Below are 27,472 nucleotides of genomic sequence, written 5' to 3'. Positions count from 1 at the left end.
GGGTTTGGTTCATTGGTCGACGGTGTCTAGGTGGACCCCCAAAAGGTTGACATTCACAAGGTTGACATAAACAAAGGTTGACACAAGGAAAAGGTTGACATGAAAGTGTCTGACACATGAAAATGTCGACATGAGTTTTTAGAATTTTGAGGTGTCCATTTTTATTTTGTCGAACATGGACCATCAATAATATAATGTGTCCCATCGAATGGCTCACTACTTTGCCATGCTTTGGGCAAGGTGCCTTGCTCTGCCAACGCTTGGTCGGCACACTACAATTCCCAAGTGCATGGGGATGTTTAAGTATGAAAAACTTTAAAAGACATTTTGAAAATTGTTAAAATCTCATGTCAACCATATGCTGGGTTGACCACTATCGTGTTGAACATGTTGACCAATTGACTTTCGATCTATATGAGCATGGAAAACGCTCATAAACTTAGTTGCTTACAGTACCATATATAGCTTCATAATACAGTTTAAACAATGTACACAAATTAGCTCACCTTTTTTCCAATGCAAGTTCCTTCTTCGTACACTTTTTCTGTCCTTGTTCTGTTTTAATGCACATGTTTGCTGTGTTTGATTTGTTATACGGACTCTCTGGTGCTGCAAAGCTTTGTGATTGCTTATAAATAAATTGTGCCATGGAATGAATTTCACATATTTTCCATTTGTAATTAATGTAATGAAGAATTTTACATTTATTTTACATTTTCTTCGCACAGGATTAACAGTTTGTGTGTGCACACAGATTAGCACTTTGCATTTAAATTGTCATTGATAAAAGTAGACTAGAGCACTGAAATCAACTGAAAAAAATCAAATCCTTTGTAGGCAATTTATATGTGTAAGAAAACGCAGGAATACTGGATGTCTCCCCAACCATTCCTACCCAGTATGTTTTCTGAGACTTAAATGTAATGTATGTGCAAAGAGACAGGTGAGGTTCATGGCAATTCTGCACAGAGCACAAGAATAGGCTATTATTCTCTAAGTCTTGTGGTCCAGAGTCAACATGACATATCCCCAGGGAACAATGAATAAAACAAACCTTGTTTCACTACCTCCCTTCTGATGCGCCAGTTTAACTCCTTGGGAGGTTAAATGCAGATATTTTCTATCCCTCTGGCCACTGGCATGTAAAGAATGCCTATCACCTCCAGCAGGAGTTCTCAGCCTGGCCAAAGTAAAGCTATTATCTGAATAATCACCCACTGCACTTCTGCCAAGCCCTTAATGCAAACTAAGTCAAATAAGTAGCAGGTAAACTATTACATTGAGCCCAAGGTGAGTGAAATTTGAGCCGGCAGACATGGTTCACTTGCTGAGCCAATAATATTCTGTTAAAGTTAAGCAACAAGACGTCCTTATTTTGTGTTACCATGGGAGCAGTATAATCACTCTTTAGCTAATCATTATGCCCTGCAGTAGCAGGTCTGCACACCTAACCTCTGCTGCATCTTTTAATCCCTCATCACCCATTATGTCTTTTAGTCGATTGGGCGTGAGACCAAGCAAATTCCGAGATCCTGGACATAGACTGATGAATGAAATTAAAATGATCAATGGTTACCCATATTGTCCAAGTCAGAAGGAAATCCTGATGAATTTGAATGACCGCCTGGCTGCTTATCTTGAAAGAGTGAAGTCTCTGGAAGAATCGAACCAACAACTAGAGCTGAAGATCACAGAGCTCTCTGAGAAACGGGTGGTGGGCTGTGACAACAGCGGCTATCAAAAGACCATTTCTGAACTTAAGAGTCAGGTGAGATCATTTCCCTCTTTAAACTAATTTAAATACCAGAGATTTTAAGTGTCTAAATGTAAAACTACAACTACAAGGTTTTCTTCAAAACATTAAGAGGCTCAATCTAGAGTTTGACATAAAAAGTCTGCTTTTAGCTCCTACAAGCTTTTATCATTACTGCATTTTATAATGACAACTATACTAATACAGAGGCAGACACATGCAAGGAAGGGGTAGGCTAGTATAACCCAAGTACAACACGTGCATTATTTTTACTACTGTATGCAGAAATAGAGGCAGCAGTATATAACTCTGTCCAGAAGAGTATATAGTATGGGGGGTGATCTGGTTGGCTCGCAAAGCAGTGAAAAATTGCTGCTTCGAGCGCCTTCTAACGCCACCCGCTGTGTATGCGAATGCTCACCCCCGCCACGGCCCGCACACCCCGCCACTTTGCGAATGGATGTTTTGCATGAACATTCATTTGCAGGGTAGCGTGTGGGTGCAAAACTATTTGATGGTCGCCGACCATCGAATGGTTTTTACTCTGCTCGCAAATCTAAGTTTGCGGCATCCGGTTTGAAAACGGGACAGGCGGCTGATGTCCTGGGACCCACCTCCATTCGCATGGAGATGCCCAATGTTTTCCTGGGCGTGGGAATGCTCAGGAAACGCTGGATATTTCCATGCAAAAACCACCTGCCCACCTTGAACACACGCCCTCCCCCATGCAAGTCAGGGCTGTCTTAACAGCGGTGTGGGCCCCTGGGCAAAGCAATGCACTGGGGCCCTTACCCATTCTCCCCTCCTAGGGGTGGGGGGTGCTATCAGCAGCAGCTTTGATGTCCCACGGGTGGCAGGGGGTGCTCTATCTTCCACTCAGCGTGTAGGACCTGGAGCAGTAACTTCTGCTAATTACTCCTTTACTGCACAGGTGGTGGGAGGGAGAACACTAATGTGTGGAAGTGGGCACTGAGCTGAATGAAGGGTCCCTTGTAAATGACTTCCAGGGAGGTAGGGGGTGTTTTATACGCAGGGGAGGGTTGGATAATGGAGTGGGCTTAATATTCGTCATTTTCCGGTGGAAGGGCAGCTTGTTTGACTGCAGATATCGCCATTATCTGGAAATAGATTTCTTAGCCTTCTATAGTATAAAAACCTAGAGTCCCAACTTTCAGGAGGTGCTGGGAACTTGGGGATCAGAGATCAGGAGCCAGAGCAATCCATTGACAAAAATATAAAACTGTACACCAGACGTTTGGAGCTGGAGCAGGGACCGGCTGCTGGAAGGCTGATATCTCTGGTTCTGGGCATGATAGAGACAAGCCACTAGTGTCGACAGAAAGGGGATAGTCCCAGATTTTGGAATATATGCTCAGAAAAACTCTAAGTCAGAGAGAACTTGAGAAATATGACTGGGAATTGCAATTAACAGGTCGGATGTGGACTGCTGCTTTGAAGTTGGATATCTCCAGTTCCCCATGGCCGATTTTCAAAATTCTGGTATCCCTGGAAAAAGGGGATCCTCAGCTATCAGCATAGGGCCCTTATACACCTGGGGCCCCTGGGCAAGTGCCCATTAAGCCCATACGAAAAGACGGCCCTGATGCAAGTGCCACGGTAACTATGCAAGCCACCAAAGATGCCCACACAGCAGCCATGCATATGCGAATATGCGCATGCACAGCGCTTAAACATCGTTCTCGTTGCAAACACACCAGGGACCGAGTAAATTAGAATTCAACCCTATGTTCCTTCGTTTCCTCCCTGTTGCAAGGTTATGCTAATGAGAATTATCAGCATGGACCTTGCGTAAGTTAAAAAAAATCAACAATTAGCAATATTTAAATATACCATATAATTGTATCCAACAGATAATTTCCAGCATTAGTGCTATTAGGATCAGGAAATCAACACTTTGCTGTACCAGCCATGGCATGGTGACCATAGTAACAGTTGCATAGCTAGATGCTGAAGTAAGTGGGAGAAAAAAGTTAAAATATTCACCCCAGCAGTGTGGCTACATAATGATGTGGGTCTGACTATATCATAGTGGGCATGTGCACGCGCTCCAGTGCTATTTTATTGCTGTATGCTTTGGAAGAACTTTATTCCACCATGGCACTACCATCGCAGAACTTATGAGTGGTTGGCCCAGGTGTAAAAAAAAATATAATTTGGCCCCCCCTCATCCACTACAACCCAAGTTCACAATATACTATGCAGAGATGGGTGGCAACAGTGGGTCCCGTAGTACTTAGGAGCCCGGTATGTACCTGCTGCACCAATGGTAATTCCACCTCTGTTCTGCTGGAACAAATTTCTCCCCTTACACCGACTATAGATATACTGTAGCACAGGCACCATACTCAAAGAAGGCTGGTGCATATGTAGACACACTGAAAAGGAAGAACCATGTCACTCTTCACAGTACAGTGTTAGTTGGTAGAATTTGCAACCTCTAAAAAGATCAGGGGAATTCTCAGAACCCCCTTACAGGTAAAGTGATCCATAACATAAATCGGGGGAGGAGATATCTCTTTTGGTAATAATAATAAGATAATTAAAAGTAAGAATTTGTTTCCCAAAAACACTTAAAAATGGCATTCTCTAAAGCATATTTTGGTGGTTGCAGTCTGCTTCATTAGATGAACATTAATGACGGAAGCGAGTGAAAAACTGGTGTGCTTCTTCTCATCCCAAAAATGTAGGCCTTTGTAATGGACCTTGAGAACGATGAAACCTTTTAGATACACAGAGCATAGTTCTCCACAAAGGTTCCCCAAACAATTTTCACAAGCTCTTCTGTAACAGAAAAGTCACAAACACAAATATACACACACAATCACAATGATTGGGTCACACAATATACAGTAGTGTCCACCTCTCTTTTACAATATCTTACAGCGTGGGTACATGTCACCCTGAAGCAGCTCTCACTCCCTTCTCCCATGGTACACAGGGCCATATGTACTAAGCCTTGAACAGTAATAAAGTGGAGACTGATAAAGTAACAGCCATTCAGCAGCTAACTGCCATGTCAATAATGACAGGAGCTGATTGGTTTGGTACTTTTTCACTCTCCACTTTATTACTCTTCACTTTTCAAGGTTTAGTACATCTGGCCCATAGACCCAAAATGGAGACAGGTTGACTTTAATGAATCTTTTTTCACAACAGTAAATGGACACAGAAACACAACATCCAGCAATTAACGGCTTCAGTCGTTCACAAAGGTGAAAAACCTGAAACACCATTTACAAAGAACAGATGCCACACTCATTGTGTGGGAGGGCTAGATCAATGCTTACCAAAGGTTATAGTCCATTACATAGAAATAAGAAAGAGAAGTTACTGTATAGAGTCGGTTGGATATTTCAGTTTTAGATAATTAAAAAGTTGATTTTCCCAATAAAATTTATTTTGTTTAAAACAAAATAAACAAATCATGGATCAAATGCCTGTATCATCCTGATTTTAGCTGCTGTTACTCTTTAATCATGCCCATTGCTTTGTTAGTATGACAGACTTTTTGAAGGGTTGGTGCTACTGTGGTCCATGAACCGCTTTCTGATGAAGTCAGTAATTATGAAACGCCTCTGATGCTATTGATGAGTGGTACATTCGTAATAGAATATGACCATGAAGTAACTTGGACTGAGGACCTTATTCTGGTCGCTTCGCATCCCCCTTGCATTCGCACGGGAGACCGACGTTAGGGGTATGTGCATGCGCATGTGTATTTCGGCACACGTGCGTACGCCAGGTGCATGCGGACGCAGCGAACAGACTGTTCACCGGGTGCACGCATCCAAGATTTCGGGCCTGTGGGCGGCAGACTGAGGGTCTCGCCCATGGGAATGCCCAGTGTTTCATGGGTGTTCTCATGAAAATGCTTGGCATTCCCATGGAAATCGCCTGGTGGCGTGGGGGCCAGGGGCGGGCAGATGCCAAATGTTCACTCATATCTAAGGTTACCTGAGAGTAACCTTAGATGTGCATGGGCCTTACACATCATTTGATGGTCGGCGACCATCGAATGATGCGGCTGTTCCCCCCACATCCTGCGAATGGATGTTTATGTTAATCATCCATTCGCAGCACATGCGAACGTATGTGGCGTGCGAGAGGGGGGCAGGTGTACCGGCATTCGGCGGCCGGTGTTTGGTGGACTCGGAAGGTGAATCAACCAGTATAACCCCCTGGGTCCCAATAGCAATAACTGGGTAGAAAAGCAGTGAAGCATTTACTACTGTACATGTTTTATTTATATTGTATAAATATAAATGTTTTTAGCACCAGGTTTGCTATCCAGGTTCATGAGCTAATTAAATAGAATGGTGGATGAAAACATGAAATGTTTTGGTACTCTTTACCTAGCACGGCGCCCACGATTTTGATCGTGGGCATCGTAGGTAAAAAAATCGCGGGCATCGCGGCCATTGAATGCACTAAAAATCGGGTGCTACGCGACCGACGCGATGCCCGCGATTTCCCATAGGGAACAATGTTAAATTTCTCAATTGACCCGATTTTACTGTTCAATGCCTCAATTGACACGATTTTTCCATAGGAAACAATGTTAAATGGCCCACAGAGGCCAAATAGGCACCCTGAAGTGTGAAATGGCCCCCACAATTGTTAACGCCAACCCACGATCAACGTCAACCCGAAGCGTGGCGAGCGCAGCGAGCCCGCGAGGGGCGGCGGTACGCGTCCTACGACCTTTTCATACCCCCACTATCCACGTCGGCGTGGAGTTGAGAATAGAATAGTGTGGCGAGCGCAGCGAGCCACTGAGCCCGAAGCGTGGCGAGCGCACGCGGATACCTTCACAGGTAAATGCGTCCCTTCGCGGGCTTCACAGGTATCCTCGTCCCCTCGCGGGGCTCGCTACGCTTCGGGCTCGGTGGCTCGCTGCGCTCGCCACACTATTCTATTCTCAACTCCACGCCGACGTGGATAGTGGGGGTATGAAAAGGTCGTAGGACGCGTACCGCCGCCCCTCGCGGGCGCGCTGCGCTCGCCACGCTTCGGGTTCACGTTGATCATGGGGTGGCGTTAACAATTGTGGGGGCCATTTCACACTTCAGGGTGGCTATTTGGCCTCTGTGGGCCATTTAACATTGATAGGTTATAGCGATCTGCGCCCCCATGCCAAATAGTCTGTACAGGCATGGCAATTTTGACTACAGTGTATTTAGCCTATGGCCAAATCTGCCTAGTAAAAATTACCCATGGAATTGCTTTACCTGCCTGCTGTGTGTACACTCCGTTAGTATTATGGTCTCAACAGAGACAAGTCCACCCATAGCTATGCTGCCTAAGAAAGGAGAGCAGAAGTTGTTTTAAGGAAATGCATTAATTATTATAATTAAACATTTAGGGGGGATTTGTCAAAGAATGGAAAGAGATAAAATAGTAGAAAATAATGGGACAGATGTATTAAGCCTGGTGAAGGCCTATCACTATCAAACACAGCTGATGTGTTATCTCCTACCACTTTATATCTTCACCAGGCTTAATACAACTGCCCCAATGTACTGTACCAATGCATTTGCTCCTGTCATTTTTCAAACACAGCTTGTAACATGCAAGGCAGAAGCTGATTGGCTGGTACTTTATTTGTCTCAATTGTATCTCTCTTTGCACTGTATGAAAAAGAAAACCCTCAAGGCTCTATTATTTATCATTTGCAGCCAGCAGCTGAAAATTAATATGTCTATTGCTCCAATTAGCTACAAGGAATCTTTAGTCTCCCAAATGTGACATTGACTAGTCACTGGGACTTCAGCACATGTGCAAGCTGGATTGGGGGGAATCACCTTCTATTCCACCTCCGGGTACTTGCATACCTCCCAACATGACCCCCTCCAGATGGGACACAATGCTCTGCTTCTGGACTTCCCTCTTAATTTATGTTTTTTTTTTTTTTTAAATAGGTAGTTTTTCATACTTCACTATCCAAGTGGGCAGAGTTAGGATATAATAGTGTGGTGAGTGAAATGAGCCATGCGAGGGGATGCGTTACATACATATGGTGTCCATGTAGCTTTACAACACCCCAAAATATGAAAAATGTATGTTGACCTTTTCGAAGAAAATAAAGTGTATAAAGATAAATTACCAATTGGCTTCTGACTGTCATGTTACAGGCTTTATTTAAATGAGATGACTGTTCTGAGCCTTAGGGACTATGCACTGAGCCTTGTGGACAGAGAAAAAGACAGAAAAAGTGGACAGAGATAAAGTAACAGCTAAACAGCTCCTAACTGCCATGTTACAAGCTATGGGGTCTATTTAGCAAACATTGGATGGAGATAAAGTAGATGGAGACAAAGTACCAGCCAAATAGCTCCTGTAATTTTTTTAAACCCAGCCTGTGACATTGCAGATAGGAGCTGATTGGCTGATACTTTAACTCTACCCACTTCATTTTCAACCAAGGCTTAGTAAATAGACAACTAATGTATATTTGAAATGTACAGTTAGGAGCTGTGTAGTTTGTACTTTACCTTCGTCAACATTAACTCTTTACAAAGCTTAGTAAATAGGCCGCTCTGTCTTTCTTCACTTTATTTCTCTCTAGCATTGATACATCTCTTGCATAGTAACAATCCTGAGAACTAATGAAGATATGTTTAAACCACCGCTTCTCAACCTCGTCATCAGGATCTCACACAGTGCATGTATTTCTGGTCTCCTCACAGAATCACAAGTAATATAATAAGCTTCACATGTGGATCTTTTCAAACATGTCAGTGAGTAATGAATGCACCTGTGCACCTGTCGAGTGACGTGGAAAACATAAACTTTGTGAGTTAGAGAACCACTGTCTTAAACAACTGAATTAACAGAGTAAATAATAATGGTAACAGAATTAAGTCTAAATAATAAATACACTAGTTAAATGACCCAGCATTTCTGTTCCACCCTGCCCCCAGCTATGTCCTGATCAGCACCCCAGTTTCATACCTCCAAACATGACCCTCTCCAGGAGGGACACAATGCTCTGCTCCTGCACTTCCCTCTTAATTTATGATTGCCATTACCTGTGTTGAAACACCTTTCTTAGCAATGTACCTGTTCAACACAGGTGATGGTAATCATACATTAAGAGGAAAGTCCAGGAGCAGAGCATTGTGTCCCTCCTGGGAAGGGTCATGTTGGGAGGAATGAAGTTTGGTCATGTCCATCCACTTTAGTAAAGTGTGCCCTCCTGCATTGTCTGACTCCCTTTACTCTCTGTGTTCCGGGTGGTGCAAAGTGTTGTTCCCCCCCCCCCCCCCCCCCTCCTAGTCTGGCCCCTACTATGGTAGGGTCTTTCTCAGCTCTCTAGCAGTGGGAGCCATATGTGTGTTTGTGCCTACTCCCATTGTGCATGCATGCTGAAGACATGAGAAACTTTAGCGGACTGTTATATAGATAATAATATAAATAAATAAATAAATGCATTTATGGGGTACTTCCAGAAATTTGGTATTGCTAAGTAAATACATTGTGAAATTAGCACTTAACAAAATATTGCCTGATTATAAAGTCTCTTATTTCTCCTTAAAGATACACAGGGCAAAGATTTTGAACTCTGAGCTATGGCTGCACATGGAGAATACGAAAACAGCAGCAGATGCCTTTAAAGCTAAGTGAGTGTTTCCAGCTTTCACATATCTTTTTCCCAAAGGCATCAGTTACATAGTTGGCATGATGTCCTGCATGACCAGCCTTGCAGCACTAGCTTAGAAATGAAAACCAAAGGTTTTACTGATAGAAGCCAAAATGAAACCATGGCACAATGATAGTAGTCCATTTAGTCTTCAAAACCAGTGCCAAGAGCAAAGTGTAGTATGAGCACTGTGCCAATGTTCTAAAAGTGGCTTATAAGACATGTTCTATAAATGCCCTGAGTAAGGTGTACAAGATTCTTCATTTCCAACAATTTCTTCTTAAATCATTCAGGTATGAAGCTGAGCTAGCTATGCGTCACACCATCGCTGCCGATGTAAAGAAGCTGAAGGATACCAGCAGTGATCTGGATATGGAGAAACGTTGTCTGGAAGCTGAGTTGCAGATCTTAGGTGATCAGAAAGAGAACCTAAAGACAGAACTTAAAGAGGTATAGTAACCAGTCAGTATCAAAGAACATGTGTCCTAGTTCTCCCAGGACAATCCTGCTTTTCCTGCCACTCAAACTCTTACACCAAAATGTTTTTATCCTTACGCTTCAGATTCCTGAAGGGTTTTTTGGTTAATTAAAATTCTGTTACTGGTACTGACCTAAACTGTCAAAGATCTGGTGGCCAGGTGTAGTAATCCAAACCATCTCTATTATTATTAACAACAGGTTCATCCCACTGCAGTTGTGATGGATGCAAAGATTTTCCTTGAACCACCTTCCCCAATGCCCACCTCTTCCAGAGTGGCAATTAAGAAATTAAACATTTTTGCAGGCATCTACACTGTTAAACATTTCCACAATGAAAACAGGTAGTACAGATGGAGACGCTCTCTTCTGAGAGCCATGCGCGTCAAGATGCTCCTGCGCCCCATTCTCGGCAATGGATGTGCAAGTGTGTGAGATGCTCGTGCGTCCACATCCGTCAGATCGCCATCCGCCAGATACCAGTGGATGTGCAGAGAGAGGCTCCATCTAAACATAAAATATAACATTTGACAAACATACAATTTTACAATTTGTTGTCACAAAAGGTTGCTATATATTTTGAGAGTTAAAGAAACTGTTGCTCCTTTTTCACAATACTATACATTATGTAATTTGCACATCATAACATTTTACATTTACTGGTTAACTATTATTATACTGCAGTATGGCTTATGCTGTGTATACACGGTGTGATATTAAGCACATATCCCTGGCAATATGGTTGCTGAGCAACCATATTGCCAGTGATTTGTATGTGCTGTGGGAAATAATTCACCGGGTGCGCTCTCCCATGTTCAGCCCCTAATGGTCGCTGGTCACAGAAGCATGCTTTTGTGACCAGCTATTTCCCCCTGCAGCTCCCCTGGCAGAGTCTCCTTTTCATCAGCGACCATCTCTGGTGATAAAAACAGGACACTGAGCAATATATTGCACCGTGTGTGCACAGCTTAACTAAAATATCTTTAAATTTAGACTGCAAAAAAAAAATGAAGTCAGAGGTTCACACTGTATTCTTACTCGGGGCAGATTTATTAATTCTGAGAAATAACGCACCAGCCAATCAGCTCCTAATTTTCATTTTCCAAACTCAGTCTGTAACTTGACAGTTAGGGGCTGTTTGGCTGGTGCATTATCACCTTCCACTTTATCACTTCACAAGGCTAAAAAAAAAAAATCTGGTACACAGTTTTGAAAGTGTCCTTAAACAGTTTCATAAAGGTACTTGAGCAGGTCCTTAAAAGTATCTGATACTCAAAAGAATAAAGCTGAGGCATATCCAAAAATTTAGAAAATTTTCATAGTAAAACAGCAGCAGCTATATATTATCATTCCATTTATTATAGAGGAACATAACACAGATTTTGGCATTGAGCGATTCAACAAATGCCGATAATAGTACAGGTTGAGTATCCCCTATCCAAAATGCTCGGGACCGCGAGCATTTCGGATAGGGGAATTTTCCGGTTTTTGGAATATTTTTTTGCAGCCATACTTACCTGTCCCCTGATGGTCCCCGGGCGTCCCTCGGCGTCCGCGCAGTCCCCGGGCGTCCACAGCAGGCCTCCGGCATCTTCTCCTGGTCTCCAGCGGTCCCAGGAATGCATTGCGCGAGTGTGCGCGCGCACCGGTGACGTCACTGGCGCGCGCGCACACTCGCGCAATGCATTCCTGGGACCGCTGGAGACCCTGGAGAAGATGCCGGAGGCCTGCTGTGGACGCCCGGGGACTTGGTAAGTATGAAAAGAGGGTTAGGGGGTTAAAAAAAAAATTTGAATGATTCCAAAAACCACGGTTTTTGGAATAATTCGGATAAGGGATGTCCGGATACCGGATACTCAACCTGTATAACTTTCCGAAATGTCTTTTTGTATTAATTTGGTAGGTAGATTAGGCAGTAAATCTGTTACTGAACAAGTTTCTTTTAATCCCAAAGTCCTTTGTTACGAGAATTACTTTTAGGAATTGGTGCTTCCTTGCAAAATATGAATGTTTGCCCTCCCTTACCTTATAAAAGAATGCTTGATAGGCATGTGCCACAAAAATGGGATGTGTTTTCAAATTACACCACAAAATAGCACAATCGTATTTACATTACACTTCATATAGTGCAGTTGATTCACATTAAACCACATATAAGTCTCCCTTATTCATGTTACAACACAGAGAAGAGCCCATTGGTTCTGTTGTTTCAGGCAATAGTAAATTGTATACACATTAAACCACACATTAGTGCCCCTTATATATAATAAGTACAGGTCGAGTATCCCGTATCCGGGCATCCATTATCCGAATCATTCGAATAATTTTTTTTTAATTCCCCCCCCCCTAACCCTCTTTTCATACTTACCAAGTCCCAGGGCGTCCACAGCAGGCCTCCGGCATCTTCTCCAGGGTCTCCAGCGGTCCCAGGAATGCATTGCGCGAGTGTGCGCGCGCACCGTTGACCTCACAATGCATTCCTGGGACCGCTGGAGACCCAGAGAAGATGCCGGAGGTCTGCTGTGGACGCCCGGGGACTGCGTGGACGCCGAGGGACCACCAGACACCATAATAAAAAATTATTCCAAAAACCGAAAAATTCCCCTATCCGGAATGCTCGTGGTCCCGAGCATTTCGGATAGGGGATACTCGACCTGTATATAATAAGTAGTTGTGCCTTTTACACATAATGCTGCTTAAACATAATGCCCAGAGTAATGTTGCTTACACATAATGCCCACAGTAATGCAGGTTACACATAATGCCCACAGCAATGAGGCTTACACATAAAGCCCAGAGTAATGCCGCTTACACATAATGCCCAGAGTAATGCAGGTTACACATAAGGCCCACAAAACTTCCACTTACACATAGGACTTCATTCATGTCTGCTCGGTACCCTGTGTGTTCACACGTGGGACCAATGTTTTGCCACTGCGCATGAGCATATTTGCATATGTGCATGTGCAGGCCTGCAGTGCGGATGCCTTTGGAGACTTGCATAGTCTCCATGGCGCTCATACAAGGGGGCAATTTGGAGGTGGGCAGGACATTTCCTGGGCTTACCCACGAAAATGCTGGGTGTCCCCATGTGAATGCAGGTGGACAACTGGCTTCCCGGGGCAGATGGCTGCCTGCCGAGTTCTCGGAGCAGGATGCCACAAATCTAAGTCAGCAAAAACTGACTTAGATTTCCTAGCTCTGAAGAATTCATTCAATGGTTGGCATCTCCCAGCAGCCTTTGTGTCTGCTGGGACCATGACCAATTTTTAAATTGGATACCATGGGCATAAGGTGCATATCTGGTTTTGCCAAAATTATATTGGATCATCAAATCTTGAAGAAGTAATCAATGACCCAACAAAAAGTTGGATATGGATTCAAAAATTTTGGATTCAACAATTTTGAATTGGAGTTGGCTCCAATTCAATACTCTATGTGTGGTGCAAACCTAGCTCTGCACATTCCTCAGCAAGCAACACCCCAACCTAGCATTATAAAGATGGCAAAAGAATGTTTTCGGATGCTTATCTTCTGTAGAGACCAAGCACCTTGTTCAAGTTGAAAGACCAATGTATTGTGTGAAATACTGGGAGATACTGTGATAGAAACGTCTTCAGTCTACTAGGAAATAAATCATGAGAGAAAAGTTCCCATTTCAATAAGACAAAGCACTATGCCAAAGCAACAATGGTGTGGTTGAACAACAATAAATGTTTCACGAATGGTCTAAAATGGCATCCCACATTTGCTGCAGGGGACCATGGAATACTGAGCAGGTCATGATACCTGTGACTTTGTTTGACCTTGAAGCTGCTGTATCTAGTAGGAGCTAGGGGCTCCTTAGTGGGACTTGTTATATAATTTTTTGGGGGCCAAGGGAGCAATAACCATTTCCCATTTTGTACTGTATTAATCAATTTGATTATTGTGGATGTCATCTCTGAATTGTGGCCACACCATCACACAAATTTTATATGCATGTACTTTATTTAAAAGTAAGATGCTTCTTTTTTTTTCTGTGGAAAGGAAGACTACTATCTGGAGTCACAGTTTATTGTGCACTTATTAGCACTGTGCCACTTAATTCAAGACAAAAACAGCTTTAAATATATATATATATATATATATATTTCCAACGTAGAGGCGGCACACCAGTCAATAATAAATATGGATACGGACCCTGTAGTAGGTCAACGTTTCGAAGCTTTATTTTATATGCTTCTTCCTCAGGACCAAGTAAACTTGGTCCTGAGGAAGAAGCATATAAAATAAAGCTTCGAAACGTTGACCTACTACAGGGTCCGTATCCATATTTATTATTGACTGGTGTGCCGCCTCTACGTTGGAAATGTGTTTACCTGCCAAGGGCAGTGTTGTGGCGAGCACCTGTATTATAGCTGCTTCAAGGAGTGCTACTTCAAAATCGTGATTATATATATATATATATATATATATATATATATATATATATATATATATGTATATAAATATATATATATATATTTCTCAAATATACTTACTAATAACCTAAACACACTGTTTCTCTTTCAATAACAGACGGGAAATCATCATCATCATGAAAAATCAAGGTGTCAAGTCAATGTTAAAGTAGAAAGCTCAACGGCAATAGACTTACCCAAAGCGCTGGAGAAAATGAGACAGCAATACAAGGAAATAACCGACTATTACCAGAAGGCCTCAGAAGCTTTGTATAAGCACAAGGTTGACATAATTTTTGGGGGATATATCTTGGTGGGTTTATGATTGTAAATTTTAGGATTAGCCCTGCAGTTTTGACTGAAGTCAGGTCAGTGACATAACTAGAAAGTTTGCGACCCCTGCACAAAAAGTTTCTGAGGACACCCCCATACATTAATTATAATTTTTTACCTTAATGTGATGTGTGTGGTAAGGATAAGGACTTGTTGGTTATACCCCTTTCACACTGCAGCTCTTAACCGGTATATTGCCGTTTTTTTAGCCTTTTAAACTGGTTAGAGCTGCAGTGTGAAAGCGCCAGTCTGCATTTACGGGTTACAAATAACCGGTATTTGCAAACGGGTAAAGAGCTGAGTCCTACACGGTTTAGAGCCATTTTTTTATGCATTGTGAACAGCTCTTAACTGGTATATAGGACTCAGGCAGTAGTTAGCACTGAGCTGGTTATCAGCGCAGTGAATATTTAATAATCGGGAGCCGATCATTACATATGTGCATATGTAATGAGTGGCTCATTCATATGCACATATGTAATGAGCGGCTCCTAGTGACCCATGCACACCCACTGCCTACCGCGCTGCCTGGATCCGCAGCCAGTTACCAGGGGAGGGAGGGGGTTTTACTAGGTGCTGGCTGTGTGTGTGTGTGTGTGTGTGGGGGGGGGGGGTCTGCTGCTTTACCGAAACCTGTGGCTGCCGCCCCTGGGTCACTCCCTGAACCCGCTCTGCATACTGCATGGTATATTACTGGTTAATTACCATGAACCTTTCACAACGGGTTCAATGTGAAAGGTACAAAAATGGTAATTAACCAGTAATATACCGTTTACAACATGCAGTGTGAATGGGGTTAAACTTGCTCTGACCCTGTTAAATAAACATTTAAAAAAACATGGTCAGTGCAGCTTTGGCAGTGGGAAAGCAGCATAAAAAAGTGACTTTTTACTCAATGAAAAAAATGCATAAGAAAAAATACACACATACAAATTTTCATTACAGTGTCAATCACATGTAAGACAATTGTGATGTAATATAGTAATAATAATACTATTGCATTATGGATCACAGTGGTACTGTGATGTAATGCTAGGAATGGGAGTGGTTGGGAAGATTTACCTTTCGCTGACATTTGAGGTGGGTGGAATGCTGGGTCCGGGCTGATGATGGTAAAGTCCCGAACTCCTTGGGGTGCGTGATGTGACCAATGTTGGTTGGATGTGCCCAATGGTGGGTAAGGCTGTGGCGTCCCGCTGGCCTATCCCTGACATATTTTGTATTATCCTGGGGTGTCACCACTGGTGTCTGGCATGTGTGTGGGCATGTGGATTGGTGATGGGAGGGGGGACGATCCAGTGGTAGATTGGGGCAATGTTGTTGGTATGCCTCGAGGTGCCTGGGTGCTGCTGTGCAGGGGAGGGGGGAGAAAGAATGTATTTGCCTTGGGTGCGCCGGGGTTGTCAGTGTCCCTTGGGATGTTTTAAGTGCCAGTTGGTATCCTCACTCATCATTACCACACACATTCCATTAAGAAGCAGAGCGCAGCATTACAACTAAAAAAACTATTTGATCAATTAGTCTGGGCTGGTCACCAGGCAAGTGCAGCAGCCAGCACCATCCAAAGAACCCAGTGCGCAGGTCCCACCAGAAAGCCATCATTTTTTACCTACATGCTCATTGCCAGGGGTTACTTGCTCATTGCAAGGGGTTTCATGCATGTTGCCATGGGTAACATGCTCACAGTGGCCATTTTTGGATGGTTAATTTAATAAGATTCTATCTCCCATGCCACTGCTTACACTGCGGTGGCATTGCTATGCCACTGGGCCTTTTTTTTTTTTTTCTTTAAAGTAATATTTATTGAGTTTTACATGTTAAATCAGAAAAATGGGAAATTGTGGCTGCACATAGATATGAAAGGAGCCGCTTTCCCCTACAAATACATTTCACAAAAGGTAATCACAACTGGTATTATCAAAACTGGGTGGTGCATTCGGTCTTATGGTGCGTACACACGGGTGCAATTTCAGCACATATCGCTGGGAATATGGTCGCTGAGCGACCATATTGCCAGTGATTTGTGTGTGCTGTCGGCGATGAATCGCCGGGTGCGCGCTCCCGTGTGCAGCCCCTGATGGTCGCTGGTCGCAGGAGCTTGCTCCTGCGATCAGATATTTCCCTGCCGCTTCCCCCGGCAGAGTCTCCTGATTATCAGCGACCATCTCTGGTCGCTGATGAACAGGAGAGACACTCAGCAATATATTGCTAGCAATATATTGCTTAGCAATATATCTCCCCCGTGTGTACGGGGCATTATAGTTGTAACGGTTACAAAGAAGGAAATGCTAATGGTATCGAAATCGTAGTGAATAATAGATCACTTATAATAGCTCTGTAAATGAGCAGGTTCTGCTCTTACATTTATCATACATTTAGAACTCCTGCTATTAGGATTTACTGTAGGCTCTTATTATGCTTTGGCAGTGATTACAAAACATGGTCATAAAGGCGCTCTAACAGTCCTGGCTTCAAGGATATACCTGGCCGAGCACATATATTTAAATCAAAATGACTGAGGCACTATTAATTTATCTGCTCTCAATCTTAAATAACTTTAAAACCTGGACCAATAAATTAATTGAGGATTGAGGTTAGGAACCACTGGTTTATCTTTCATCCATAATGCCACCTGCATTGTGTTGATTACATATTCATGACTGATGCCTGTAAGGACATGTCTGAGTACTTCAAATTTAATTTTAAATATTGACTATACCCACTGTCTCCTTGATCCCTGTTATCTTAAATATGGACAACAGGAAGGTTTTGTAGTGTACTGTAGCTGTACAGTATTTTTCTGTAATGTATGTTATGATATTTTAAGTATAATATTAGAACCAACATAAGCAAGTTACACCGTATGGTGTTAGGTTGGTTTCTATATGTACGCACTTACCTGTCTGACAGACAAACTAAACTTTTTTAATTATCTAATAAAATTATGTATTTTAAGAGTGGCCTCCAGTCAGGATTCCAGCACCAGGATTTCGACTACAGATATCCCATTCACTCTCTTTATAACTGCATCCCCCTGATGCTAATGTACAGGAGATCTCAAATGTCATTAGCTTGCTAAACAGAGTAGGACACACTGCTTGGCCTGCAGTCAATATGTACAGCGGGCCTTCCACTTCAACTTTTACCAACAGTGCTCAAGAAATGTTGAGTCATTCATGTTCATGAACATCAATCACGGGATTATGTTCCCTTAATGATTGTGGTTGGTGCATATATAATGTGTTTCCATCATCAATAGTATACTGTATGGAGTACATTCAACCAGGTACAACTTGAAAGATTGTAGTATTTAATTTTATATATGTACAAATTGATTCCTGTTCCTGGTACTGTAAGTAGCAGCATAGATCCTTCACCTACCAGTCAAAATGTACTGGTAGGTGAATATGTTCCCAATAAAATTAACCTGTCTAGGACACTAGGACTAGAAGGGCCACGTGGTTTTTAGTTGCCTTCAAATTGATGGTCGCAGACCATCGAATGCAGGACCGAGTGGTCCACCAGCTCCCGCAACCTCAGACCACACGGACATTTTTCCGTGCAAAAGCAGGGATCTGGGCGGGCAGCTGACATCCGGCGATGTCATATGTCCGCCCCCTACACGTGCGTCACGACCGCATTACCATACGTACGCCCAGCGTTTGCATGGGAACGCCCATGAAACGCGGGGCGTATGCATATGGTAATGAGCCCAAATAGCCCTTCACGCCCCTCTCCACCCCCTGTTCGTAGTGTTCACATTTCATGCGGGATTTGGCCATACGCCCCGCTCGCACATGCGCAGAGACGCCTCTGCACATGCGCAGACACAAAACATCGGCGGCACGAACGCACGCGGATATTACCGCACCAACCAGAATAAGGGCCCATGGTTTTGAATAACCCCCAAATATCCCATGGAGTTATACAGTAAGTGTGGTGTGGGAATTAATAAACTTGTCTGAAGAGGTCAGCTTCCAGGGAATTTTCAAATGGTTGGTATCTGGAGGAATGTTCAAATATATAATTCCAGAGAGCAGGTGAAGACCAAAAGTCCTGTAACCATGTATTTGATAATGTAACAGTTACAGAAGAGAGACATATATCTTGCACATAGCTTAAGGCATGAGTTGTCAAATATTTGTACAGAAGTTGATGTCTTTGCATTTTAGAACAAATTACATTAGATTCAGGTCTGGTACATAAAGCCGGGATGCAGTTTAAATCCCGGCAGTCAGGATCCCAGCGTTCAGAATCCCGACGCTGGAACCCCGACACTTTCTCCCTCCGTGGGTGTCCACGACACCCCTGGAGCAGTGTTCCCTCTAAGCTGTGCGCGTGTGCGCGTGCACACAACTCGCCGAGCCCGCGCACAGACATTACAACTGAGCGCACAAAGGTTAAAATCTTGTTTTAGTGTGCCACGAGTTTAATAAGGTTGAAAATCACTGCTATAGTCTATATGTGTGGTGTGTGAAGTCTGTAAACATTCAAATTGCTTTATTAACTCAACAGAACTCGAAACCTAGGCCTGTATACGTTATGTGACGCACAAAAACGCACAAAAATGTACATTTCCTTCCAAAGTTGCACAGTCAATATCTTTTTCTGCACAAAGCCTTCGTAAAATTAGAGGGAACATTGCCCTGGAGGGAGAATAAATTAGCGTGCCGAGCGTAGCAAGGCACCGGGACCGCTGATAAAAAACAGACAATTTATCACTTCACCACGAGCCCGCAAGGGGGGGGGGGGGGGGGCGATCCACGTACCCCCCTTGTCAGGATTTCGGGGGTCGGGATTCCGGCGTCGGGATTTTGAACGCCGGGATCCCGACCGCCGGGATTTCATACTGAATCCCATAAAGCCAATGTACAAAATGATGGAATTAAGTAGAGCAGAAGTAGTAGAAGAACATTTGGTGATGGAAATCAATCTAGATGCTTTATTCAAAATGAAGTTAGGTTAAAGTCAAATAATTTATAGGACAACTAGAAATGTCAAGTAAGTAGGTTCCATTGGCTGATGGAAATATTAATAGGTTATGGTTTCATCACCGAGGGGTAGATTTATTAAGCTTGGTGAAGTGATAAATTGTCTGTTTTTTATCACCAGCCAATCAGCTCCTAACTGTGAAGTTACAGTCTTGGTTTGATAAATGATAGGTAGGAGCTCATTGGCCAGTGATAAAAACCAGACACTTTATCACTTCACGAGTTTAATAAATCTACCCCGAGTTCGGAGTGGTAATGAGCCTTCCAAACAGAAATCCTAAATAAAACAGGCCAAAATTAGAAAAAGATCTGGAAAGCATACAAAGAGTTGGGTGTCGTCATCATAAATGTGATAAGTATTTTATATATATTACTAACTTTTCAAGCAGGTAAAGGATTAAATATTCCCAAAACACCAGTGACATGTATAACAGTAAAACACTATCTGAGTATGAGACAACTGGTAAGGTCCACCTCAGTTTGTTTTTTCCTGCATGTTAGCAGGTGGGGCCTCACTCTGTCTTATCACTACCAGCTGCTAAGAGCTGTGGGGGAGCAGACTCTTGGTACTAGTGCAGCACAGACAGTGCAATAGTTAGCATTACTGCTTCACATCACTAAGGTCATGGGTTCAATTCCTTCCATTGTCCTAGTTGTGTGGAGTTTGTATATTCTCCCCATGCTTGTGTGGGTTTTCTCTGGGTACTCCAGTTTCCTCCCACAATGTAAAAATGTACTGGTAGGTGAATATGTTCCCAATAAAATTAACCTGTCTAGGACACTAGGACTAGAAGGGCCACGTGGTTTTTAGTTGCCTTCAAATTTATGTAACTAATATATATTTAAAGTAAAATATCCATCAGTACACTGTTTGAACATGTGGAAATTAAATATAATTTATTCTGATCTAATTTTTTTTTTAAGTACAATGAAGTCACCCATCAGAGCAGAGTTGGCACCAACTTGCTTGACAGTCACAATAGAGAGCTGAAAATGTTGAGAAGGACAGTGCAGGACCTGACTGTTGAAATTGAAGTTCTTCATTGCATGGTACTGTATGAACACACCAAACCGTATGAACAATGCATAGCATGTTGCAACAAAAGCCATACACTGACTGCACAAAATAGGCTTTTACCAGCCAAAATAGCCCAGGCAACAGAACATTAGGTACTTGTGTATTATCACGGCGCCGGTGCATGCAACGTAGTTGGCGTAGTCAGAGCTACATAGTCAGCGTAGTCAGAGCTACGTAGTCAGTGTCAGCCAGCATAGTCATAGTAAGGCAGCGTAGCAAGCGCAGTCAGCGTAGTGTAAAGTAACGAGTAAGCTGCCGGTGTCCACAGGGTTGGGTGTGCTAGCAGACCAGCGCACCCTACTTAACGGGCGCCGTTATAATACACAAGCTATTCCCCTTTTTGGGGGACGCACACACAGTTGCAGTCACAGTCGTGGTCATAGCCGGTGATTAAACTACACAAATAGCGCTTACATTACGCTGGGGCGACTGCCGCCACCATGCAGAAGGGACACTAAACTGAATAGGATAGTACATAAACTACTTAACGGCACCGTTCCGTTCTAGGGCCCATTTTGTTTAACATTGCGGACGATACAAAACTGAGCAGAGTTATTAAATCATCAGAAGATGTCACCACGCCACAAAATGATCTTGACAATCTAGACGATTGGGCAAAAAAGTGGAAGATGAGGTTGAATGTGGACAAATGCAAGGTCATGCACCTTGGAAGACATAACCAGTGTGCTAGTTATTACCTAAGCGGGGATGAATTGGTTAATTCAGTACTCGAAAAGGATCTAGGAGTCCAAATAGACAACAAACTAGGGTATAGTGCTCAATGTAATATAGCAACTAAAAAGGCCAATAAAACTCTAGAATGTATTAAAAGGGGCATGGAAACTAGGGATTCAAAAGTAAGTATGCCTCTGTACAAATCATTGGTTAGACCGCACCTCGAATACGGAGTACAATTCTGGGCCCCACACTATAAAAAGGACATCATAGAATTAGAAAAAATCCAAAGAAGAGCAACTAAGCTTATTGGTCGAATGGAGAATTTAAGCTACGAGGAGAGATTAAGCAAGCTGGGACTATTTACACTAGAGTATGAATAAGTAACAATCTGCCTTTAAAATATCAGAACATACTATACAACAAGGGATTAGCTACTATAAACATAGGTTGAACTAGATGGATGCAAGTCTTTATTCAGCCTCACCAACTAGGTAACTATGTAACTATGTAACTGCCGCCGCCGTGCTGAACGGACACTACGCTGAATAGGACAGTACGTAATCTACTTAATGGGCGCCATGATAATACAACAAATACCGAAAATACCGAACATTATTACAGATAATCAAAATGTTTTTCATATTGTCTAAATTTATCACTATACTGTTAATAACAAATGTGTATACTTTTACATATATATATTGTGACACTGGATAGAAGAAGTCTGTTTTATTATTTTTCTTTATTGGTAGCAGGCAGACAGCCTCATCCACTTACTAATCATTAAGATAAAGTAAGTGGTAACCATAACCAGGTTAAGGGGGGCAGGCCCTGAACCAGTGCACAGTTATAACCTTATATCTCCTGATTCCTGCCCCTTAGGCAAGTAGTGCAGATGCTTCTGCTATACTTACTTGCATGTGACAAGATAGATGATACAGTAGATTCTACTTTGTGTGTATATTGAGCTTGTTTACCTTGTGTTTGATCCACTACAAGGATATTTTAAAATATTCTCATAAAATGACATTACATATATATATATATATATATATATATATATATATATATATATATATATATATATATATATATTAATTGTGCTTACATGCTCGGGGCAGTTCTGTCCTCTAACTCACTATCCTTAGAAGTAGACCTCTATTTTTATGAGTGGGACTCATTTAAACAAGGAGCGTTCACTGATTCCTCCTCTGCAGAAATCTGTTGGAGAAGCGGCACTATTTGAGATTGAGTCTGGTTATGCTGCTCAGGTGGAGAATATACGGGAAGCTGTGTCAAAAAAAGAAAATGAGTTGACAGTAATAAAATCAGAATCTGATAGTTTGAATTCTGAAAGTAGAATATTATATTATTTGAAAGACCTTCTGGAGATGGAAATAAGAACATACAGTATGCTAATGGATGAGGAGGAAAACAGGTAAGAAGATATCTACAGATTACAATGACATTTTATGAAAATATGACATATCAGCATCAGTAATGCTGAAACAAAATCTCTGATAATGAAAGCACCTATGAAATTGACTTAAATTTGAAATAATGTTGGTTCTATGACTGACCCTGGTTACAGATGCACATGCTGAACTTTGGGGGCTGCTTTATTAACTAACCAGCCCCGCTCCTGCCACATAACTCCCATTCTCTACTCCCTTCACTGGCTACCTGTAAAATGGTAAATTGTTTTCAAGATTGGCTTACTCACTTTCATGGCCCTACATGACCAGGGCCCACTCAATTACTACGATCCACTGAAGAAGGACTACTAACAGTACCCAGAATTTCCCTGAATTCATCTGGGGGTCGAGCTTTCAACTTTGTTGCTCCAACTCTATGGAACTCTGTCCCTCGCACAGTGGCCCTTATTCTGATTGACGCGTACTTTTCCGCATACTTTCGGATCGCGTCTTTACGGCGTCTGCGCATGCGTGGAGAACGCAACGCGCATGTGCCACGCCTTGACTCCGTACCTGTTCGGGCAAATCCCGTACAAAACTGTTCACCGCAATCAGTCGGGAAATATGGGCGTATTATGGGCGTCATGCGGAATGACACATGGGCGTAGTTTCAAAGTGGGCAAAACGGGGCGGAAACATGGGCGGACACGGGGGAGTACACTTATGTTGGGGGGCGTGCATTCGGATACCACTCCGAATGCACGCGAACAAAAAGGGAAGAAATGTGCGGTGTCCAAAAGGCTAGTATTGCTTAGCGGACACCACTCGTTCCTGCGGTAGGCGAACGGACCGCCTAATGACTACAAGCATTAACACCTGAACCCAATAGAATCGACTCCTTTACTCATTACTCACTAATAGGACGCTTGTCAGTGCTTTAATTGAAACCATTGCTGCTTCAAGGAAACCTTACTAATCACCCACATATGCTGTACTTGTCACACACTTTAAACCTAAGTCATGGTGGGTCATGTGATGTATTGCAGAATAGACATAATAGTGGGTTGTTTGGCGTAAATACACCGCTTACGTGTGGAAGCACCGCTTGCCTCCCGTTCGGATGCGGTATTCCCGTGCATATTCTGTAATACTCTGTAATACCGTGCAGAATCGGAGTGACTCTCCCGCACACGCATGGTTTGTATGTCGTCCGTAAACACGCCCTGTTCTTAAAGAGTGAGTCCGTCCGAATGCGGAGGACACGTGGGCGTTTCTACGGACGATGGCCGCACGCGGCAGCACACCGTGGCGTGCGGACCACACCGTAAGAATTCGGGAATATCCGCACCGATCAGAATAAGGGCCAGTGTGAGAAGCCCAGACTGTAGAATCCTTTAAAAATAGGCTAAAGACGTACTTGTTTACTCAAGCATTTCACTGACATCCACTATTAAGCTTGTTTTGGATTTTGAGCTGTAAAGACAATGGTAAAGCACTTTGAGTCCTATTGGGAGAAAAATGCTATATAAATATCATTATTATTATTATTATTATTTATTACAGGTTTTGATGGATTTGTTTGATTTTATTTTTTGAACTCTGACACACTGTACTTTCCATAGGATGCAAGATGTGATCAGTGAGTCGTCTTCTGGAATTCCAAATAACAGACACAGTAAGTGAAATATAGATATCCAGAAGAAAATGAGGTAAAATAAAAATGAGGTATATGTCTAATTTAACCTGGGTATTGATGTTGCCATTTTTAAATTTGTATTGCATATTTTTCCCATAATGAGCATTTGGGCAGCAGGGGCAGTGCAGTGGTTAGCATTAATGTCTCACAGGGCAGATGTCATGGGTTCTATTCCTGGCCATGTTCTCCATGTCCTTTTGTGGGTTTCTTCTTGTAACTACAGTTTCCTCCCATATTCTAAAAACAAACTGGAAGGTTGAATGACTTCTGGTGTGTATGTGATGGGTTGGTGGTTTATATGGTACCACAAGGGCTCTGCAGCACCTAACAAAGTACATTAACAAATTAGCAAGACAAGAAAATAGTGATTTAAAGAACCAGTCATTGCCAGAATAAGACATAGGCCCTTATTCTGGTCGGTGCGGATATATCCGCGTGCGTTCGGCCCGCCGATGTTTTGTGTCTGCGCATGTGCAGAGGCGTCTCTGCGCATGTGCGAGCGGGGCGTACGGCCAAATCCCGCATGATATGTGAACACTCCGAACAGGGGGTGGAGAGGGGCGTGAAGGGCTATTTGGGCTCATTACCATATGCATACGCCCCGCATTTCATGGGCGTTCCCATGCAAACGCTGGGCGTACGCATGGTAATGCGGCCGTGACGCACGTGTAGGGGGCGGACATATGACATCGCCGGATGTCAGCTGCCCGCCCAGATCCATGCTTTTGCACGGAAAAATGTCCGTGTGGTCTGAGGTTGCGGGAGCTGGTGGAGCACTCGGTCCTGCATTCGATGGTCTGCGACCATCGAATGATGGGGGAGGTTCCCTTAGATGGAGGAGGCAGATTCCGTGAAAAATACACGTGCGGTCCGTTCGGCCAGCTAATTACCGCGTTCGGACGGAGTTGGCGATTCGTTAGGAAGGCGGGGTTTCGCACGCACGGTCCTGGCCGCATATTCGGATCCGGCCGCACCGATCAGAATAAGGGTCATAGTTATAATCTATGTGTTCCAGGATTAGCTGTAATAAAACTCCAAAAAGCAGCAGGGTGACAGAAACCAAGGATTAGGTGCAACTGTGAGGGGGAAAACACACTAGGGAAGAGGGCCATGCTGGTGTGAACTTTCATTATAAAGGGGGGGTAGGGGCAGACAGGCATGACATATATGAGATAGATAATACAAGCAGCACTGGGTTCAGATGAGGGTCAGGTAGCATTAATGAAAAAGTGGATGGGGTTAAAGCTGGAACAATCTGGACACCAGACCTGTCTTTCTCCCTGCAGCAGCCCCTGCCTGTCCAGAGCTTATATTGCATGTTCCTATCTGGGGAGTGTCCCATTTAGAGTGATGTCTGTGACAGCTGTCGCTAGGGAGATGAAAGATACAAAATTTAGATTTATTTATTTATTAACAGTTTATTATATAGAGCAGCATATTCCATCGCGTTTTACAAAAGGAGACAGTGATACAACAAACCGGGTTTACAGACAGTCAAAAGGTAGGAGGGCCCTGCTCTCAAGCTTACAATCTATAGGAAAATAGGCAGGCATTGATACATAAGGATAGATACTGTATTCTTTATTGCATCAATTCCACCAGAATGCAAGGTTCCTGGTGTGCTGTTAGACACGGTGACCCAACAGTTTGGCCATGGGTCAGGGGGATGGAAAATGTGAAAAAGAAAGAGATTGGATATGTGTGGACTGTACAGTGGGGATGTGATTAGATAGGAATGGTATATGAAGGTTAAGTGACTGGTTCAGGAATTTGATAAGCTTGCCTGAAGAGGTGAGTTTTCAGGGAACACTTATCAGTTTGGTGACTGGAGGATAGTCTTATTGTGCTTGGGAGGGCATTCCACAGATGGACTATATGGGAAGGCTGTAATATTGCCTTTCCTGTCTCCATAGTGATAACAGTTACAGAGGGGTACCCTCCCCCCAACCCCCTTGACAGGACACCCCATGGTTGGGACAGAAGGGAGTATTCACTGAAAGCTCCATAGTGGCAAAAGTTGCTGCAGGGAGACAGTCTGGATTAAGCAATTTGGGGTCTGGACCATTCTGGTTTTCACCCAATCCACAATCCATTTAGCAACTGTTAAACATTTGTGGGTAGTAAGATGGAAATTTTCATAAAGGCAGTATATTGAGGTTTCAAAAACATAATAAGACAGAGGGCCAGATGTATCAAGATTCACAAAGTGATACAATACAGAATGATAAACAACCAGCCAATCAGCTCCTTCCTGTCATGTTACCGACTGAGTTTGAAAAAGTAACAGGTAGGAGCTGATTGGTCGCTGGATTATCACTCTCCATTTTATCACTTTTTGAAGCTTGATACATCTGGCCCAATTATCTTTGTTCTTTCAGCACTTTTTATTGGATCTTCTCTTAGGGTCTTGGATTAAATACACCTAAAAATTCCACAGTACTGTATTATAACCAGGCCCCGTGGTATTCTGATTCAAAAGGTATCCTTTTGAAGTTCCCAAGAGAAACCATGCAAATCTCACTGGATAAGTAGTCTCTGGGGAAAATGTTTTACATTCGAATGCTAAAATTAACCCTTTTTATCATGATGATAATAAAGGACATTTCACCTGAAATAATTAATATGAATTCAAAATAAAAAATTGTATAATATACAATACTATATTGTACAATGGATTATGGAAATAGCACAGAACTATTTTACAGCATTAAATGGAGACAATAATAATCAAACTATTTAAAAATGTGCCAAAATTAAATTTTATATGGTTATATGGAAAACATATCAAATATTTTAGATTGTTAAATAATAGAGCTAAAAACACACAAACAGAGCATATAGGAAAATAATATGATATGTTAATAATATCTCTACCGAGAAGGTTTAATTAATGTTTAATTAAGGTTCGATTAATGTGTAATTTTTATACTATGTCTATATCACAGCACA

At 42.7% G+C, this 27,472-nt stretch overlaps 1 protein-coding gene across 1 annotated transcript; it reads left to right on the top strand.

Moving 5' to 3' along the window:
- Positions 1–1,420: 1,420 nt before the first annotated feature.
- On the top strand, positions 1,421–26,949 carry LOC146009642 (keratin, type I cytoskeletal 19-like). Its single transcript, XM_083150095.1, has 8 exons — positions 1,421–1,768; positions 9,311–9,393; positions 9,707–9,863; positions 14,451–14,645; positions 20,581–20,706; positions 22,630–22,850; positions 24,450–24,502; positions 26,927–26,949. The coding sequence occupies exons 1-8, from the start codon at positions 1,421–1,423 to the stop codon at positions 26,947–26,949; spliced, it is 1,206 nt and encodes a 401-aa protein (XP_083006221.1).
- The last annotated feature ends 523 nt before the right edge of the window (positions 26,950–27,472 follow it).

This window comes from Crinia signifera, chromosome 6 (assembly GCF_055691185.1).
Source record: "Crinia signifera chromosome 6, ASM5569118v1, whole genome shotgun sequence".
In the NCBI taxonomy this organism is placed as follows: domain Eukaryota; kingdom Metazoa; phylum Chordata; class Amphibia; order Anura; family Myobatrachidae; genus Crinia; species Crinia signifera.
The sequence above is the reverse complement of the archived record's forward strand: the minus strand, read 5'-3'. Positions and strand labels throughout refer to the sequence as shown.

Coding starts and splice junctions, on each gene's coding strand:
- LOC146009642 (XM_083150095.1), top strand. CDS start 1,421: ATGCCCTGCAGTAGCAGGTCTGCACACCTAACCTCTGCTGCATCTTTT. Junction 1,769..9,310: donor TTTCTGAACTTAAGAGTCAG/GTGAGATCATTT, acceptor TTCTCCTTAAAG/ATACACAGGGCAAAGATTTT. Junction 9,394..9,706: donor GCAGATGCCTTTAAAGCTAA/GTGAGTGTTTCC, acceptor TAAATCATTCAG/GTATGAAGCTGAGCTAGCTA.